This window comes from Sycon ciliatum, chromosome 1 (assembly GCF_964019385.1).
Source record: "Sycon ciliatum chromosome 1, ocSycCili1.1, whole genome shotgun sequence".
NCBI classification, from domain to species: Eukaryota; Metazoa; Porifera; class Calcarea; order Leucosolenida; family Sycettidae; genus Sycon; species Sycon ciliatum.
The window spans coordinates 73,620,277-73,640,013 of NC_088643.1; the positions used below are offsets into that span (position 1 = coordinate 73,620,277).

The window sequence follows — 19,737 nt, forward strand, 5'->3', positions numbered from 1 at the left end:
ACATAATAATGTCATCATCATGACCTCGTCAGTGTCGTCACTACACCTGGACAGAGTTGGAGCTTGGACTTGGAGTCTTGGAGCCTTGGACTGGTGACTAGTCGACTGTTGAGTGTTGGAGTTCTTGAATTTTGTAGATCTACCCAGCAAGAACGAGAAAGTTTGTTCCATCTAGTGCTGTGTTCCTGAAATTTTGATCGAAAGAAGAACTCCCCGGGGCTTCTTTATGATCCGAGCATACCATCTACCGGCATACCACTAGTGCTTACATGCGTTTGCCATCAAGTTAGAGCTGAGCCTTACTTCTTTTTCATCGCATTCATTTCATCAAAGTATAAGGTCCTGAGAATTTGATCACAGAAAAGATCAGAGAAGTTGGATCACTGCTGCTGCTGCTGCTTTCCTACTGGAATCGGATTGTCCACATGGCTGGATTTCTTCCCAGCAAATGCAATAACATGCGGAATCTGCCCGGACGCATTGTCAAATAGTTTCTTCCGTGAAATCCCCAGCGTGTGCGTCCTGTGTGTGCATGTGTGCATTCTGCTATACTGTGGCTCTATCCATTAGCAGTTGCGGAGTACATGTACATGTAGTGCATGCTGTGGGCTGGTGATCATGGCTGCATTTCAGAGCTTAGTAGATGAGAGGTGCGAGTACCTACGGTCTTATGAGCCACCCAGCATGAAGACGGATGCAACGGACCCGATGACGGGCGAGCTGCGTGTTATCCCTATCGTTAACTCAGTCAGTATCCTGAAACATTCCATGTTCAACTCCTTGTGGTACATGCCATGTTCAACTCCTTGTGGTACATGCCATGTTCAACTCCTTGTGAAACATGCCATGTTCAACTCCTTGTGGACCATGTCATTGCATGCTCGGTAGTTGTGTTTTGCGCTGGGCCTGGCGTCACACTTCCAATATGTTTTCAGACGTATTCTCTTAGACACTACACTCTGCTTTTAAACAGGAGAATCCCAACAGGCCTTTGCCTTCTTACAGGGAACCCTACAATTGTATGTGTTGCTTGACCAAAATTTGTGCTGTGAGCCCCGGTGTGGTGACTTTTGCAGAAACTATGTCTGGTTGAAGTGACTTAACTTGCTGATGTCTTCAGATGTGATATTTGTTGGGCCGGTGGGCTCCGGGAAATCTTCGTTGATCGGTAGCCTGTGCCGAGCAATATCCGACTGGCCAGATTTCCCCGACACGGTGAAGAAGAGCCTGCGCAAGGAGCCGACTGGCGGTACCATTGCGTTCTCGCCCCAGCCGGAGACTTCAGCAGACAGCACTCCTAGCTCCAGTACGGACGATCACGGGACGCTGGCGTTTGTGGAGACTAAAGCCAACGAGAAAGGCACGATTATCCTCCAAGACACAAAGGGAGACCAGGTGAGTGCGTGCTACCAACCAAGAGTACTTGAGTACTTATTATCCCACCTTCTTCAGCGGGGGAATATAGCACGATATTCCCCTCCAATACTCCCCGCTGTATAGCACGTTACACACTTCGTCCCACCCCACAGCCAGCTAGCTACTGCTTTCCTGTGCCCTACAGCATGGTCAGGCGCATCGAACACGGTACGGTCACTACAGTATTGACCGTACCACTTTTTGCCCCAGGTACCCTGTGAATCAATAAAATACAATGATCTGGGCTCTAAATTTCCAAAATCTTCGGCTCAGCAACCCTCCTCCACGAGTAAATTGAACTTCAGATGGCTGACCGTACCACACTATATTACCTTCCGACACCTCTGATTATTGGTATGCAGTGGAATGCGCTTGCACATCTGTACGGTATCAGAAAGCCATAGCCATCTACGTTGTAAGAAGGGGGGGGGGGGGGGCTGAGTGACCAGCATCAATACCAAAAAGATACAAGGACTTACAGAGGAGAAAACAGGAAGAATAGCTGGCTGACTACGGTAGTGCAAACAGTGAGCGCAACTGGAGTACCCCGAGTATGAATGGGGCAATGCATTTTTTTTAGAGATTCTCTCATAATTTCCCAGTTCAATGCCCGGGACCTATTATTCCACAGTATCCCCTCCTGCTCATGGGATAATTAGCATGCACATAATCCCAAGAGTGTGTAACTCCAACTATCTATGGGATCTGTGACGGCAGAGCTTCACATCACGTGACAAACCCATTATTTGCACCCGGTGTGTGTTAGATACAGTGCTTTGAGTTCAACTCTCTTGTGGTCACTTTTTACGATTTGCCAGCGTAACCTTTTGTCATTTTCTTTTCAAGAAGACATCTGGTGGTCAAAAGAAGAAAGATCAGAAAAATACTCAATACTGTAAGACGTGTATATATAACGAGGAAGCAAATCTAACGTTTTAACGGATGACATTTCTTCGTTATAATAAGATCTGTTGAGGCCGTACTGCTTCATATATGCTGTGTGTGGATATGGCAGAATACTGCAAGATCGTTAACATATCTTCTCGTTAACCTTTAAATTTTGGATAATCGTTAAATTTGCGACTCGTGATAATAACATGTCTTACAGTACCCTTTTTCACTGTGAGATAAAGGCACAAATATTTGTCTTGTGCCTTCTTCATTTATTTCTGATCTTCTCTCTTCCCCCTTCCCCTTTATTTATTTTATTTATTTATTTATTTACGGACTCCCCAAAGGTTGTTCGCCTGTCGAGGGGTTTTCCTGTTTTCGCTTGATTGATGAGATACATTGTTGTTGTTGTTGTTGTTGTTGTTGTTGTTGTTGTTGTTGTTGTTGTTGTTGTATTTTATTTCAATTCGCTCAGGGCACAGGCAATACTGCCTTCTCACCGGAGAGAGGATTCTCCGATTCCTACCAAAAACGAGACGTGGGATGGGAAAACTGGTAATAGGGGATTCACACACACGGGTAAAACCACGGTTATGGGAAAGTTGTTATGGAAACTATGGTACTGGGGGAAAGGAAGAACCTCTCAGGAAAAAATTGGCAAAGCCGTGGCCGTGGGCCTCAGGGCATTTGTCAAGGGAAAAATCCCATGGCTATAAGACGCGCATGCGTAGATCTTGTCTTTGGCGAGAAATCTGAACCCTAGTTGTACGAGTGCCTCGCAACCTGCATTTTCAGACAGTGCCCATCGAAAAACTGTGCATGGCGAATGCAAGATACAGTACAGAATGTACTACAAAAATGCAGTGCAGATTATTTTTTTAATTGCCCCGCCACAAATGCATGGCCAAACATGCGGCCAAGGGAAAATTGACCACGGGTGTTAACGGCCCCATTCCGTTGACCGAAGGTCTGAACTTTTACCTTGTCCCGTGACCTGAGGTTTCCCCGTGAGTGTGAATCCCCTATAAGAGAGGGAGGAAGAAAAGAAAAAAAAGAAGAGTAAGAAAGGAAAAAGAAGCAAACCAAAACTAGATTGGAGGAAGAAATAGGAGAATTTAAGGCACACAAAGCATGATAAATCAAAGGCAGAAGAACGATGGGAGGATAGCAGCGTAGTATCTAATCAATAACTCGACAGTGGAACTTATTTAAACAGATGGAGGCTGGCTGGCTTCTTAAAATCAGACAGGGAGGATAAAGAAGAAAAAGAGAGGACAAATATCGTCCTTCTCGATACATTGAATGCCAATACTAATAGTGCCATGCTTGCCATACCTGGAGCTGTCACCAAGTCTGGAGCAGCGGGACTCCAGCAGCACTTTGATTTCCTCCACACTTTCCTCAGTTGAGTTAAGTGGAAAGAATCCATCGGGAGATCAGGAGCAGGAATCGTCCCATCAAGAACAGAGGAGAGCACTCCAGTCTGGCGCATCTCCTTCTCATATTTCGCAAAGAGTGGAGGGCTAACGCCGTAACTAGCTGCTGCGTCCTTCTTGGTTAGAAAATTTTCACTGGTGCCAGGTGAGTGGAACGCTCGCACTGCTAAAATCGATTTCTCCTGACCAGAACCCCTCGACAAACTCACCGGCTGAGAAGGCGAGGAGACTCTTCCAGGCGGATTCGAGGTGGAAGACGTAGTCCCTGGGGTTGATGGAAGAGATACAACATCGCCCATGTTGACATTCTCTCCGTCATGCGACGTAGAGTCGATGGAATCCTCCATCATTTATTTTTTAGTCGAAATTTTCAAGAAAGAAACGGCTTTCACCGCAAAAAAAATAGGTACGAAGAAACTTGAGGACCACATGAAGACACTCTTGTCAAAAGTTTGTCCACCAAGGAAAGTACAACGACTCAGGAGGACTCTACTTCCATATTTTTAACTGATTTGTCCAAAAATCGCGAATCACCTCGTACAGGCCGGAAATTTGATGCTGCCGAAATGGGTTTTAGCCCTGGGAGGCCGAAACTTGACTGGGCCGAAAATTTGTGTAGACTTGCAGTACACTCAATCTGCGGACAGAACTGTTTCGTCCGTTGTGGACTCATCAGCGCAGCACAGAGAAAATGAGGCCGGGTCCGATAGCAATGAAAAATATATTTTCCAAAGTATACAATAAGGAGGTGTAGCATGGACTTTATGGCTGAATCAAGGCCGAGTGCGTACGGCCAAGGGCGCAGGCCAAGGTGCATAGCGCCGAGGCCTGCGCCCGTGGCCGTACGCACGAGGCCTTGATTCAGCCATGAAGTCCATGCTACACCTCCATGATTGTGGTTCCGGTTTCCACGCATGCGATGACTGGGTACTAGGGGTGAAACGAAGGTGTCAAAGGTTCGAAGAACCTTCGTTTTAATTTGAAACAAACCTTCGTTTTCAATTCAAAAGAAGGTCAACACACGATTTCTGCACACACATGCACATACATGTACATGCACTGATCTTCCTTGTATACAGGAGGAACTGTACTGTAGTTTGTACAGTCGACTAGTTTTGTGTCCACTTGGCTCCCGGTAGGTGCCACTGCAAGTCCATAGTAGGCCACGGACTGCCCTTGAGCGTGGCCATTCGCGACCAAGGTGTGCAGAAGTAGTCTTGAGCAGTTTAGGGTGCAAACTGCGCACTGCAAAAGCTATGGGCGTGTGACTGCACAGCAAATATGTGCACAGTCATGTACTTTGTAGGGCACATGCACAAAGTGTGCTTCAAGAGGAACTGTGAACTGGTAAAAGAATCATTCGACACCTTCGTTCGTTTCCATGAAGAAGGTTTGTTTGGCAAATTGAGACCTTCGTTTTACCCCTACTGGGTACACAAACAAAGTACCGGTACACATGCACAACAAAGATTCAGCTCTCGGAAGTAGTTGTTCACTTTTCATTAGTACTACTTTTCAGACATTCTGAGGCCAGCTCAAAGAAAGTAAAAGTGTATACCAAGACGGCAAGAGCAGGGTTCAGGATGAGTAGTGCTAATAATTTATGTTAAATGTAATGGAGGAACCGGCGAAACTAGCACCGCGGAAGCTGATGGACTGCTGCTGGGGAGTTTGAGTTGGCTGAGGCTGCTCCAGTTCACTCAACTCCGACGCTGAAGCACCTTGGAGCAACAAGTCAATGTCGTCGACATTCTGCTCCGACGGCGTACTGACGAGGTCATTGATGTTGAAAATTGACGCCACTTCCTGCTCCGTGAAAGCCGGACGATCAGTTTTACTTACTGCTACAGGCTCACCTGACTCCCGGTTCAACTGCCTCTTCTTTCCGTCGAGGATGTCGGCCATGCTTCTCTGTTGGGCGGACGATGGCCGAGAATAGCTGGACAAGCTCTTTGAATTCCGGTGGCCCGCCACTGCCATAATGTGGCGTTCTTCAACGCCATTCGCTGATACCATGGACACCACCGTGGCCCTCAAACAGTGGTCGGTATAGCTTGTTGTTAGCTTGGCTACCCGCGAGATGTCCTGCATTGTTTTGTTCAGTGTCGTTTTCCCCAAAGGTGCATTGCAAAACCACACTGGCTCGCGAGTGGCATAGTTCACCCTTGCCCTCTGGAACAAGCGAGGGCAATCAGGGTGGAGATGTTTGAGGAGCATTCTGATGCTGATGATCTGCTCCGGGTCAGTGATGCGCCCTGCACCAACATCGCGCCTTGGTGCTCCTTTGCCACCTTGATAGTTCTTAGTGGCAAAGTCTGCCGACAGCCGTACATATTCTCCTTCTTCGTCCTCACATATCTGTACGTCTTCCTTCAATATCCGCTCTTGCAGCTCTTTACCGCGAAGCCCAAGATGCAAGGCAGGGCATAGATTAACGGCCGGACATCGGACATTTTCCGGCCATTTTCGGCCACTGACCGGACGTTTTCAATTTCACCGGACATAGTGTCCGGTCAAAAAGGAAAGAAAGAGCAGGGACCTTTCGACCTTTTTATGCAGAGTTGGGCTTTCTTCGGAGCTTCGTGCCAAATGCGACTTGCATATCATACAACTAACACGTCTACACCGTAGCCTCAGGCGTAGACTTGTTGTCTAATGTACGCCGTCTATATATGGGTATCTTACTAGTAAGTTACTACTGTACTCTACGTTACTACTCTACTTTATCACACTCTTTATACGGCAGCACGGAATTGTAGGTTATGATAACAGTTATATTGACTGAGCAGTGAGCACAAAGAGGACTAAAGTAGTGGACTGGGACAATTATGAGGAGAAGACAACTCGGAGGACTACCAGAAGAACAACTGTAAGAACTACTGGGACAACGACGCTGCGCAAGCGCAGCCTTCTGGTTATATCTTTGGTACATGGTGTCGACTTCGCACTTGAATCGATGGGTTGAACTGCAGTCTGCAGTGCAGTTGTTCGCTCTTGAGAGGAAGATGTCATCTTTTATTTTTCACTCTTTCACTGACCAGGAATGCAGATAGTCTTTTAGAATGTCTTGTGGAAAGCAAAAGGGAGATTCAGAGGACTTGCCGCCGGGCAAAAAAGTCCGTGGTGTGAAGGCCGCTTCTTGCGATAAGTGGATCTCGGACAATGATGCAGAGCTGACTACTTCCGCCTGGCTGATTTATGACCAGCAGAAGAACGATCGGCTGTTAGCAGAATGTTTGAAGTGTTCCGTCTACATCAAGTTTGTAGACAGAGTCCGCAGTTGTAAAAACTTCAGCGAGGCTTTCATAACCGGATCCAAGAACCTGAGAACATCAGCGTTCAAGGATCATGCTGGAACGGAGATGCATAAACGAGCAATGAATTTTTTCCGCAGGCAAGAGTGTCCCGCTCGAAATGCCCTCGAATTCGCTCCAATTGCGAAGGCACTGTGCAAGATGGACGATGGTGCTGCCGCTATTGCACGAAGCAAATTCGAACTGACTTACCTTCTCTGCAAGGAGCATATCGCGTTCGCAAAATTCTTGACTGCAACGCTTTCTTGTACATACATTTGTCGTCAGAAAATAGTTCAGTTTCTAATACAAATAAATTGGCGAATTGTACATAGTAATGTGTGAGATACGTCCACATAATGAGTCATTGTGAATACTAGTATACTTCAGCACTACTAAAAAAAAGAAGAAACACCCTAAAAATGTGTCGTGGAAAATGTCTGGGCATGTCCGGACAGATTTCAAAACGGAAGAACATTTGTCCGAGCTAAATGAAATCCTTAAGCTATGCCCTGCAAGGTCAGACTAAACCAAACATGCCGGGCAAGGTCAACTGCCGACTTGTGAGTATTGAAATACTCGCGAATCTTGCCAAAATCGATGTCCGAGATTGGCTCCTTGTGCTGCACAGGTGTGCAGTGGCCTTCTCTTTTGTTTTTTTTTCAGAACCGCGTCGAGCACATTGTTCGACTTTTCGAACTCGGAATCGGTGAATACGTTGAACTGTCTCTCATTCTCCTGCAATTGTCTTTGTATAGCAGAACGGAAGCCATAATACCCTGGCTCTTGATAACGCTTGCCGTCTTTGCGTTTCATGGTCGCATAGCATTGGCAGAGAATGTTGTTGAGCTCTTCTCGCGTGCATTTCTTTAGGTCACACGTCGTTTCGTTCAAACCAGTTAGGCACTCTTCAAACATCCTCATCCACGACGCTGTTGTTTCTTTTGTTGACTTTGGGACACGTGCAGACAGCAGGTCCTCCAGATCCTTGTTTGTAACTGGAGCAAATCGCTTGGCAGATGGCTCCATATTTGGAAATGCAGGTAAGTCGACAAACCACAAAAGGTAGGTACACAGCAAACAAGGTAAGTTCAGCTAATCGCGACTGTGCCAGGAATGGTATGGTTGCGGCTGGCTGCGCATGCCCACGCCTACTGGGCGTGGGCATGCGCAGCCAGCCGCAGCTGTACGAACCTGGTGCAGCCGCGATTGGCTGCACACGATCACGTGAAGCAGCTTTATTCTCCATCGATTTGGCCTTTATCGCTCCATAAAGGCTGCTCAGGAACGGTGCTGATTGGCTGTACCCTGGGAAACGGTACGACGGGGTACGGTAAAAACCTGAAGCCAGATTAAAACCAGGCCTGAACGTACCTTGCTAGACTTACAGGACACGTACAGGCCAGCTGTTTGAAGTCAGGTCAGTTCAGACTCATTTGAGCAATAGCACTGCTGTCAGGGCAGTTGAAATCTCTACCATTGGTCACTGGATAGAATTTTGATTGTGATAAAAATCATAAAAATAATAAAAGGGGATTTGTCAACTGACAACCGCTCTATTTAGTAGAGCGGTTGACAGTTGACAAACTCCCTTTTATTTACAATGCAGATGCGTGATGTCTACCACTTTCTGAGTGATGTTTAATGATGATGTCGACTTGTCGATAATGATGCACTGCTTATTTGTTTTTGTATGTTTTGGTTGACGTCTAGGACTACGATCACAGTGAGAGAATCGTCCACGCACATGAAATGCAGGGCTACTTCCGTGACGGCTCTCGCATCGGTCTTCACAACGCCCTGTCCGGCTCCTGGTGGCAGCAGCGCTTCGCCTGGCAAAGAACAATAAATCACATGCCGCACGGTGTTGTCTTTGTCTTCAATGGCAACCAGGTTCCGTTCTTTGCCGGCGAGAGCCGCGATTTCTTCATCCGTGTCTTTGCTGACTGCAAGAAGGCTGGTACGTGCTAGTATTTAGATATTGGTTTTCTCAACTTTTCTGTTCGTGCATGCAGCAACTATGTGTTTTCATTTTTTCTGGCCTCCTTTAGGTTGAAAATAGCTTGAAGAGAGCGTTAGTGTAATTGCTGCGGCTCGTGTTGTGCATGTTGTGTTAACTGTTTGCGTCGCATGCTGTGACTGCTGTCTCTTTTAAACTGTTTGCTGCTGTATCCTATGTAGGTTATGAACCAATGGTCGTCTTGACATTTCTCGACCAAATACACGAGCGCTGTCGCATGGAGGGTCGCAATTTTGAAGTTGTCAAGCAAGAGAAGGTCGACATTATTCTCGCTGCTTTCGACCGCTTCAACCTTCCAGCCAATCACGTGATGCTCGTGACAAACTTCCACGACAATTCCACTGGCCGCTTCTGGTCGCCTGACGATGGCGAGGAGCAGTTCCGCGTTGCCAATCGTCAGTTCATTGATATGGGCCGCGAGGTCGTCAAGCTCTGTGAGCGTTTCCTGGAGGCCAAATATCACACTCCGTGCATTCTGTTATGAGCGCACCTTTCTGCCACCGCATGCGTTTTGCTGGTCAAAATTGCCTTGAACTTCTTCCATCTTCTTTTTTTTGCATCGTTTGCTAAATCCCTTCTATTTTTCCGTTTTTTTATTACCTCCCATGCGTTAGTGGCATACGAACAGTACTCCATTGTTTTTGTCAAACGGTGTGTACATACATGTAAATGTAGTCAAACTGTATTTCCAAGTGATGTCATAATTATGCTTTACAGTGTAGAGTATTTTTTTCACTGCTAACACGACATCGTCATATTATTTTCCTAGTCAACTGGATTTTTCCTAGAATCTTACTTTTTCTTGCTTGTAGAAACGTGGAAGCCCGCTGTAAATTCATGCCACAAAGCTGTAAATATGACCACGTTCGTTCTCTTTCCTACCATTCCTCCCATTAACCCCTCTCTGGTAGATAATGCAGCAATTATGAACAATGTACGTTCGGTGAGCGAATTGCTATAAACTTTGTTGAGCTAATAGTTTGACAGTTTCTATTTGCTGTTCATGCGTGATGATCTCGAAGGTTTGCAGCTGAACAACAAATCAGTTTCAATTTCTGAGTTGTTCCCCCAGTACATGGCTGATGTCTATACCATGTGTGCAAACCAGGAAATTCTGCACACAAGGTATAGACAGGACTCCCTGGTGTAGACAGATATTTTAAAGAATAAATTTTAGAGATGACAACGAAGAGATTCCAATTCCATTCGCAAATTGAAAGTAGTTTGCAGTTCAAACGGCCATCGGATGGCCGTTTGAACTGCAAAGCTTCCGGGCACACACACGCAGGTACAGTGGTCCCTTTATAATCCGGCACAATTTGTGCTATGGAAATTCTGCTGGATTAGAAAATCGTTTTTACTGCTGCAATATGCATGCTCGTCTGGCCTGGATACTTATAGAGGGTGATTTACAACTTGTGTACGGGTGTCAACCAGGGAGTCGTCAAATACCCTGGTGTCAACGCATCACACGTTTTTCTTTGCAATAATTCGTACAGGATCAGAATGGGCTTTGGTCCACCACATGCACATGTACAGGTTCCGGCTTCGTCTGATAATCCGTGTACAGTGCATTACAATCATAAAAATGATGTCAACTTGAAATTCTGTCGGGACAGGGCCCATCCTATATCCTGTAGTCGAGTTGCAAACTCTCGGGGGTATGTACTCTTGCCACTACCAGGGTTGACCACCCACCCACACCCATGCACTCTTGCATGCACCCAACAATACCCCTTGGCATCAGATCGGCAACAAGCAACCAAGGAATGCAAGTCACACCAGAAAACAAGAACAATTTACAACCCGCACTAGTAAAAACACTCCGCTCTGTCTCGATATGCTCATAGAAAGCGGGAAAAAAAGCAAAAAAAAAAAAAAAAAAAACTAACAACGTAAACAGGGATCGCAAGAGGCGACTCAGAATTCGGTTACTAACATTAAAAAAAATAGATATCTATGTAAGTGAATGTTCTTCCACCAGGTCTGCCACCAGTAGCAACGTGGATAAGTGGGCGTACACACTGGGAGATGGTGCGGCGGCAAGGAGATTGGAATGCCATCTTCAGGAAAGGGCGCAGGAACGAGCGGGGCAAGAGGGTATTTTCAACAGCAGCAGAAGCATTGAAGTGGCAGATAAACACCTGATCTCAGAGGGAGAGTTTAAATACAATTCTAATATAATTTTAAAAAAGAAAGAAGGCAGAGGAAAGAGAGGATGTGCAACATCCAAAGTCAGTTCCTATGCATTCAGTAATCACACCTACTAGTACACGGGACCTAAATCAAGCAGTAGTGCCGGGCTAACAGTGACGACGAGGGGCTGGCAAATAAATACTCCACCAACACAGTAGCGTTCACGCATGTCCCAGCTGCAATGTCAAGAATCAAACATGTTTTGTATGTAAAAAGAAAAAGAAAAAAGAAAAAAGGAGGGGGAGGGGAATAAGAAAGGGGGATAGCCAGATACGAGCAATGTTCTATGACTATGGGATTGTTTCATGTTAGCTGGGTTGGGATGAGTCGGACGGCAGCGCGTTTGGCGTGGTCGGCCTAGGCTCGTTCACGGCCAGAAGGACATTAGTAGCTGACATTGTGCGCCGATGCTGCTGATGGCTCTGCATCGCGGAAACCTGTGTCGTAACATGGCCATTGGAAGAGGAAAACTGCACACGCACACCCGGAGTATAAAAATGCACAAAAAAACGCACAAAAAACAAAGCACAGCTAAGAAACACATTGATGGATACTGTCCAAGATTTCACAATCTGCCTGAAACCCCAAAGCAAAACCCCTTTCAGATTCCGTAAGAAAGCCCTACACTTGCGTTATAACTTACAAGGTGTGGTGTGTGTGTGGAGAGAGAGAGAGAGAGAGAGAGAGAGAGAGAGAGACAGAGAGAGAGGCAGAGAGAGAGGCAGAGAGAGAGAGAGAGAGAGAGAGAGAGAGAGAGAGAGAGAGAGAGAGAGAGAGAGAGAGAGAGAGAGAGAGAGAGAGAGAGAGAGAGAGAGAGGCACTGGCACATGTAGTACACAGCCGACACAGAACACGTGGAAAGAGGTGAACGGACGGGGGGGGGGGGGGGGGGTAATTGTTCACACCTCTTACTCAACACGTTTACTGTTACATAGTTTTGTTCATATTTCTGCCCACGCCAGCTTTCTGGGTCACCTGTTTTACCCGCGCTCTGACTCTGATTTGAGTTGCAGAAATACAAGTAGGATACATCCTGGACTTGATGTAGATACTTTCCATTCTTGGCGCTAACACACTAGCCAGTCTGCTTCAAAGCGGGAACACGGATATGCTGTGTGTGTGTGTGTGTATGTGTGCGCGTGTGTATCTGCGGCAGTTTGTGCGGTGTGATATTGCCTTGCATTTACGTACATCGTGGTACAGTACAACCTGTCAAGGCGACCACTCGGATAAGGCGACCACCTGTCCCAGGAGACCACTACAACCAGGACCAAGGGATGCTATTTCCAGTCAAACGACCCTGGATAAGAAGACCACCTGTACACAGCGACCAGGTTTTGAAGGTCCCTTGAGCGGTCGCCTTAGGCAGGTTCTACTGTAAGTTACAACTAATTTTGTGCACTGGAAACCGGGAAACGTTTGCGTCAGTTTTAGTTCGCGATTTGCAAACACAGACCAATTTGCACCTGGAAATGCGATAGGAGTCAATTTCATTAGTTGTAAGTCTACAGTTCTACGGTTCTACGGTTCGCACCAGCTTACCTTTGCAATTTCACACCCATCGCGAAAATGACGAGGGATTTCAGATCGCAAAGGTTTCCCGGTTTACAGTATAAGTGTATAGCGTTACATGTGGCAAATGCCCAGTACAAGATACATGTACAGTTCTGGGGAGGGGAGGGGGTTATTAGGACGGGCAGAGATTTGGAGTATAACTGGCAACACTGCACGACTCATAATACTGGGCTGGTAGTACAGTGTGTAGTACAGTGTGTAGTACAGTCACAGTAGACTCGCCCCGCCAGCCTGGCCCTAGGTGGGGGTAAGCCTGGCCCTAGGTGGGGGGAAGATGCACCATATAGAGTACGGGTTTCCAAATACATGTACCGGCATTTTCCTGTTCACATGGAGAGTGCAATGCATAGACAATACAAGTAAAAAAACCTCCATCTACCCCCCCCTCCCCCACACACACAAACAGTGAGTACTGTAGAAGTCGTGTGACTCTTACGTCAACATGAAAGCGGTAATACGTTCCACACAAGGCTGACCTAGCACATGAGCATGTACTTCACCCATTCACCAGAGAACCACACAAGGCTGACCTAGCACATGAGCATGTACTTCACCCATTCACCAGAGAACCACACAAGGATGGCACACACCCTGGGGCAATAATGTCCCCTACCTTGGAGGCTAATGTGCCAGAGGAGGCAGTCCTGGGCATGGACTTCATCTTGATGTTGACAACACGGCCCTCCTCCACGGTGACACTGCGATGTTCCGTGTCCGACTGCGCCATGGCCTTGTTGATCTCATGCCGTGCTCGCCTGAACACATAGACAAGGAGGCAGCCAGTGACGACCACCTGGACGACGAGGATGACGTAGCTGTCCGCCTGGCTGGTGTAGATCTCCTCCATGTTGCGTAGCGTCGTGCCCACATAAGTGTTAATGATCTGTGTGGGCAGCAGGCCCAAGCAACTGGCGAGGGTGCACTTCAAGACGGGCATGCTCGTTATCTGCAATGTACGCAGCAGCAAACAACCCTCGGCAAGATAAGAAGAACGGCTTGGAGAGAGACACACAACCAAAAAAAGGCAACAAAAGCAACAAGTAACACGATGTGTGGAACAGAAAAATCCAAGTGCTGCGAGTTTGCTGTTGTGACAGCAGTACAGTCAGACCTCGCTTATCCGGATCCCTCGCCATCCGGAAGAAAATAGCTGGTTACATATTTACAGCATATGTGATGCATCCAACATAAACGGTTTTCGGTTATCCGGTTCCCTCGCCTATCCGGATATTTTCGTGGAAAACGGATGTGTGTGGTTAAGCAAGGTCCGACTGTATACGGAAATGATATTGACGTTTACTCATTTTGCAAGCAATGCTGGACAGCGATACCGAGAATGAAAACAATAGCATACGATACAGTGAAACGATGATAATTTTAAAACGTTAGCCCTTGGCCTCAGGGATGGCAAACGTACAGGAACACCCGTCAAGGCAACCACCTGCTCCAGAGGACCACTACAACTAGGAGTCCAAGGGGTGCTTTTTCCAGTCACACGACACTGGATACGGGGACCCTGTACACAGCGAACACATTTTGAAGGTCCCTTGAGCGGTTGCCTTAGACAGGTTTCACTGTCCATGTACTTAGGACAAGTACGCAGGGTGCTTCAGAAGCAGGCTTAGTCTCAGAAGCCTCGAACCCAGCTCTTAGGCATATCCAATACTGTCCCCACAGGATACCACGATTCCGCGGACGCGCAATTTTTCGTTATTGGCTTTCATCCGCATTTTCGAGAGATTTTGCATAAAACCCACGTTATTGATGGGGAATGTACAAGAAAATAGTACATGATGCTGAAAAATGTACTACAAAGTTGTACCGGCCCATGAGTTTGTACGACAAAGTTGTACACTTGCATGAAACTACACGCTAAAGTTGTACAAATGACAGATAACTCGTGCATAATGACCGCATATTTGCCGCATAAGGCGAGACCAAAATAAAATCGAGATTCCCGGGCAGGACCCATGTGAAATTGGTGCGGGCGGGCGAATTTTTATTTTTTTTTATTTTTTCCCATGTATGTACATGACTATAATAATTATAGTCATGTACGTACATACATGGGAAAAAATAAAAAAATAAAAAATGATATGTGTGCATGCCATGTTGAACTTTTTTTACAGCATTTTCCGGTAATTTTTATTCAGTTTTTTTTACAGAAAACAGGTACGCGGTTTAGCCGTTCAATTTTCTATAATTCGGCCAACGATGGCCCTGATCTGTACATCTGGGAGTCGTACAAGCTCGGGTTTGTGTGACTCCACGTCACAGATCTACTCACACGATCAGTACTGTACATGTATGAACTGTTCAAAAAAAAAAAAAATGGCTTTGGCTCGATTTTGGTGCGGGAGGGCCCGGGAATCTCTATTTTTTTGGTCTCGCCTAATGAGCTGTTTTCGCCCGCCTAATTATGCGCATAATTTTAGGATTTTGTCCGCGTAATTCTGTGAGGACAGAATACAGAAGGCAAATTCACTTATTGACTGAGATAGAAGCTACCAGTGTGTCATAACAATACGGTACGGTGTGCATTTCTACGGGGAAACATCAGTGCCATGAAATTCGTGTGTACTAACTACCTTACGAGGCGTACGCCTTTTATCCGAGTTCGTGCGTAAATGGTTTCATGGTGTCGGGATCACTCTCCATCGGGTAAGTAGCACGAGTGTTCGGTGGGAGCATGTGGCGGAAAAGTCAGGCGGATAAGCAGCAGCTTTCGGCCCGCTCATCATTTATTTATTTTCAAATTCCTTACCACATGCGCTCTCCGGACGCCGGTGTGGTGAATGAGGTCGGCCGGAGAGCGCACCTGGTGGGGAGTTTGAACTAATTGATCATGCGCTGGAGGACCGGGATAAAATGTATATGCAATGGGACAAAGACCATTGCAAGAGACTCACCGCGAACAGCCCATTCTGAAGTCCAAAAGGGATCGGTGTGAGCCGGGTCAGCGCCACAACGCGAAAGCCTTGCCGCCCCTCGACAACACGCATGACGGCGCGGAGGTGCTCCGACTCCAGTCGCGATTGCACAGCCTGGCGCAGCCAGCGCCGGCAAACGACCAGCGACACCGTTACACCTAGCGTCACACAGCCCACCACCAGCGTTGTGCCGGCCCAGAAGCCGTAGAAGTATCCGCACGCAACATTGAGCGGGAAGTAGCCGAACGTCATGGGAAAACAGACGATGGTGAACAGGATCAGGAAGATTAGAGCGCTCTGCCAGCCACGTAGACGGCCAAGCATGGTCAGCAAACTACGCAAATACTGTCGGCCAAGAACTAAAACCAGAACTGCTATAATGCCGGTGATGACAACGGTCCAGGAAAGGTTGAAGAAGCAAGAAGCTGGCTTCTGCTCCTTCTCCTTGCCTTCGGTGTTTGTGTGTAGGGCACTGCCCAGCGCATCATCAAGCTTTGTCTGTTCACCAAGACACCCATAGCCAGACCTAGTAGGAGGTGTAGTAATTATATTATCTGAGCAGGCAGAGAGTGCTGAGCCCACCATAGCAGCACACACTGCACAGAGGCTCTTCGCCTAAACAACTGCGGGAAAGCAGTCACGTAACCAGTTCACATTCCATGACATTCCTCCAACCACCAGCCACGTCCGATCCCTCGACCTTCCAGGCGTGCACAAAATCCTATTGCTCAAAATCTATTCTGGAGGCAACTGTGTGGGCGAATTTCACCAAATAAAAGGGACAGGCTCCGCCTGATCTTCAGTCACAGATGAGATAAGAACCGAAAGTTGTCCAACAAAGGATTCATTCACTGACCAATGGAAGGAAGAACCAACTACGAAGGAAAGAAGGCGAGGCTGCACTTATTTTACTTATGCCAAGCTTCTCTCAAACTTCAAAGCTTCAACGATGCCTTTGAACGAACTGGCATGCACAGCATTTTGCTGAAAATCGCGGGTCCATATCTACAAAAGTAGCTTCAGAGTTCAGTACGGTCTCAGTGCATAGTTTACGAGTGCGTGATCTCTGCTCTGATCATGGTATGGTCCTGTACATGTACTGTACCTGTGTAGATCTACAAAAAGATCTACGTGTGTACGTGTGTACGTGTGTGATATGACGGATCCACCCGATACCCGGTACTGTAGATCTACCCGCGGTCGCGGTCGCGGTCGCCGCGCGTACCCATGAATTAATGCATGGCGTCAAATCGCGGGTTTGCGCTTCTTTTCACGTGCTTTCATTTTTCTTCTTTTTTTGTTTTGATCTTTTGGGCCCATTACGTCATGTTTTGACGTACTGTATTTTTTATTTTATTTGAATCTACGTTTTATACGTGGTGTATTGTAGTGGTGTTTCGAAATACTGTGCGTCCGAAATCATTGATATCCAAGATATCTCTTCCAAATTCTGGTGCATGCTCAGCAGAAAGATATTGAAGATTGCATTGCAGTTTGCTCGTGGTCGTTCGAAAATGGCAGCGAACGGCCAAAGTTTGGATTTGGAGCGATTGGTCAGGCCGAATATCCTTAGCCTCAAGCCGTACAGATGTGCTCGCGATGAGAACAAAGGCAGAGGTATTTTTGTTCAGATTTATGTGGACATGGGCATTTTGTATGCTAACATTTTCTTGTGCCTCACTGGGATAGTTCTGGGCAGTGTTTGCCCATCCGAAATTCAAAAATTTCTTTCACATCCACTAGGTACAGTCGACTCCTGATATAACGAACATCATTGTGCAGGAGAATAGTCCTTTATAGCCGATGCTCGCTATAGCAGAAATGCACTCACACTATAAGCAGCAAGTCATGACTGGCATGTGGCCCATGACAGTATGAGTGCACTTGGTTTACATGCGGCCCTACAAGATTTGGTTCGTTATAAACGAAAACTGTTCGCTATAAAGGATCAATTGTGTATGGGTTCACCGTGGGACATGAACAATGGTTCGCTATAACATAAAATTCGCTATATGCGAGTTCGTTATAAGTGGAGTCGCCTGTATGTAGATCTTGCAATGCCTGCTGGAGAACCATGCAAACTCCAAGTACCGTAAAATTCCGTTAATCTGTCCCCGGGGAAAATTGCAATTCCGCGGCCGCGTTTTTTTCCGCGTTTTTTGCGATTTTTTAAAAGACCGCGTTTTCCGCGATTTTCCCGCGTTTTTTGAAGTTTTTTGTTACACTACACGTACACAGTGCACTGTTCGGTCAGCAACGTCTCATCGTGGCGGCTTTTTACTCAAATATGACGAGTGCTTACACCAGAGACTTGTAACTGATTGATTTCACTACATACTCACTGAAAATTGCCGCACATCAATATTATTCACCGCATATTTACCGCATATTTACCGCATATTTACCACAAATTCACCGCAAATTATGCCATATTATGCCGCGTTTTTTGCGATTTTTTCCGCAATTTTCCCCGGGGACAGGTTAATAAGCCCCAGACGTATACTTTGCAGAGCGTCAAAAACCGGGCGTATATTTGGGCATGGGCTTATTTTAGGGCATGGGCGTTATTTCGGGCGCAATCTGCAGAAGATCAATCTATCAGCAACCCACTAGTTTCAGTGAACCACCATTCACACTGAGCGCGGTACAGGTACATCAAACCACAGCTGGAAATTTGGCCGTAACCAAGAACGTAGCGATAAATTACAGTTTTGATAGGTAAACCACTTGTCCACTTTACGCCCTGCGCTTATTTCGGGCATGGGCGCTAAAACGGACTTGAAGTGTACACCGCCTAAAACTGGGCTTATTATCGGACATGGGCGTTATTCAGGGTGGGCTTATTTACGGAATTTTACGGTATGTAGGACGAGGGCGGGTCATACACCGTATGGCCGAAAATAAAAGAACACGCTCACACCCCGCTGACACATACGCACATGGGTGTGCGTGCTCACACACACACCATGTACGCAATGCTGTATGTATATACACACACACTTCCACTTCCACATGGCCATCGCTGAAACGATGATAGCGAACAAACTTGTGCTGGGTTTACACCATTCAACAGCTAGCAAAGCTGATGAATTGAATTCAAGGCTGATTTGCACCACACAGCTGATTGAAGTGACTTTTTTTCTGGCCAGCAAATCTCTTTTTCTTTTTTCTTTTCTTTTTTTGACACACACACACCACATACTCCGGCATGCACTGGCTGTTTGGTAGCCACCCAGGAGAATGAGAAAGAGAAGAAAGACGTATGTGACCACAATCGGCACCATATGGGGCAAACACATGCGTGCACGCACACTCCTGCACGCACGCGTGCACATGTGTGTTTTGCGGGTGTGTGCACTGTTCTTCTGTGTGTCTATGTAACATTCCAAGTTCTTACTAGTTTCATGAAGAGCACTGTCATATCTAGTCTTACATGCAGAGGTCGTCGTCAAGCACGGCTTGCATATACTGTATTTCCCATTGACATAAGTAGAACGTCGCACCGCTTCTTTGCCCTTCAAGTTTAGTGTAAACAGGTGCGACTTACATTTGTGGAAATACAGTCAGACCTCGCTTATCCGGTCCTCTTTTATCCGGATCCCTCGCAAACCGGAAGAGAGTAGCTGGTTACAGATTTACAACATACGTGATGCATCCAACATAACCGGTGTTCAGTTATCCGGTTCCCTCGCCTATCCGGATATTTTTTGTGGAACACGGATGTGTGCGGTTAAGCGAGGTCTGACTGTGCGGTTAAGCGAGGTCTGACTGTGCGGTTAAGCGAGGTCTGACTGTGCGGTTAAGCGAGGTCTGACTGTGTGGTTAAGCGAGGTCTGACTGTGCGGTTAAGCGAGGTCTGACTGTGCGGTTAAGCGAGGTCTGACTGTGCGGTTAAGCGAGGTCTGACTGTGCGGTTAAGCGAGGTCTGACTGTGCGGTTAAGCGAGGTCTGACTGTGCGGTTAAGCGAGGTCTGACTGTG

The 19,737-nt window shown here is 46.8% G+C and overlaps 3 protein-coding genes across 3 annotated transcripts in view; 2 read left to right on the forward strand and 1 right to left on the reverse strand.

Moving 5' to 3' along the window:
• The first annotated feature begins 109 nt into the window (after positions 1–109).
• LOC135805362 (uncharacterized) lies at positions 110–10,049 on the forward strand. Its single transcript, XM_065319387.1, has 4 exons — positions 110–751; positions 1,121–1,395; positions 8,750–8,996; positions 9,218–10,049. The coding sequence occupies exons 1-4, from the start codon at positions 619–621 to the stop codon at positions 9,538–9,540; spliced, it is 978 nt and encodes a 325-aa protein (XP_065175459.1). The 5' UTR covers positions 110–618; the 3' UTR covers positions 9,541–10,049.
• Positions 10,050–10,832: 783 nt separating this feature from the next.
• On the reverse strand, positions 10,833–16,738 carry LOC135805363 (transmembrane protein 64-like). Its single transcript, XM_065319388.1, has 3 exons — positions 15,737–16,738; positions 13,441–13,773; positions 10,833–11,722 (listed from the first exon to the last, which is right to left on the reverse strand). Exons 1-3 carry the CDS (start codon positions 16,340–16,342, stop codon positions 11,561–11,563), a joined length of 1,101 nt encoding a protein of 366 aa, XP_065175460.1. The 5' UTR covers positions 16,343–16,738; the 3' UTR covers positions 10,833–11,560.
• A 396-nt stretch (positions 16,739–17,134) lies between these two features.
• LOC135805364 (histidinol-phosphate aminotransferase-like) overlaps positions 17,135–19,737 on the forward strand; it is an 8,580-nt gene continuing 5,977 nt past the window's right edge. Inside the window, exon 1 of the mRNA XM_065319389.1 lies at positions 17,135–17,374. Within this exon, the coding sequence (XP_065175461.1) occupies positions 17,215–17,374 (160 nt within the window). The 5' untranslated portion in view covers positions 17,135–17,214. The remainder of the gene's footprint in view (positions 17,375–19,737) is intronic.

Bases quoted from the DNA above. Each gene is read 5' to 3' on its own strand.
- LOC135805362 (XM_065319387.1), top strand. From the start codon at position 619: ATGGCTGCATTTCAGAGCTTAGTAGATGAGAGGTGCGAGTACCTACGG. The intron at 752-1,120 runs GTATCCTGAAAC...TGATGTCTTCAG, and splicing joins CCCTATCGTTAACTCAGTCA to ATGTGATATTTGTTGGGCCG. The intron at 8,997-9,217 runs GTACGTGCTAGT...TATCCTATGTAG, and splicing joins TGCTGACTGCAAGAAGGCTG to GTTATGAACCAATGGTCGTC.
- LOC135805363 (XM_065319388.1), bottom strand. From the start codon at position 16,342: ATGGTGGGCTCAGCACTCTCTGCCTGCTCAGATAATATAATTACTACA. The intron at 13,774-15,736 runs GTGAGTCTCTTG...CGTACATTGCAG, and splicing joins TTCAGAATGGGCTGTTCGCG to ATAACGAGCATGCCCGTCTT. The intron at 11,723-13,440 runs GTAGGGGACATT...GTGCGTGTGCAG, and splicing joins CTGGCACATTAGCCTCCAAG to TTTTCCTCTTCCAATGGCCA.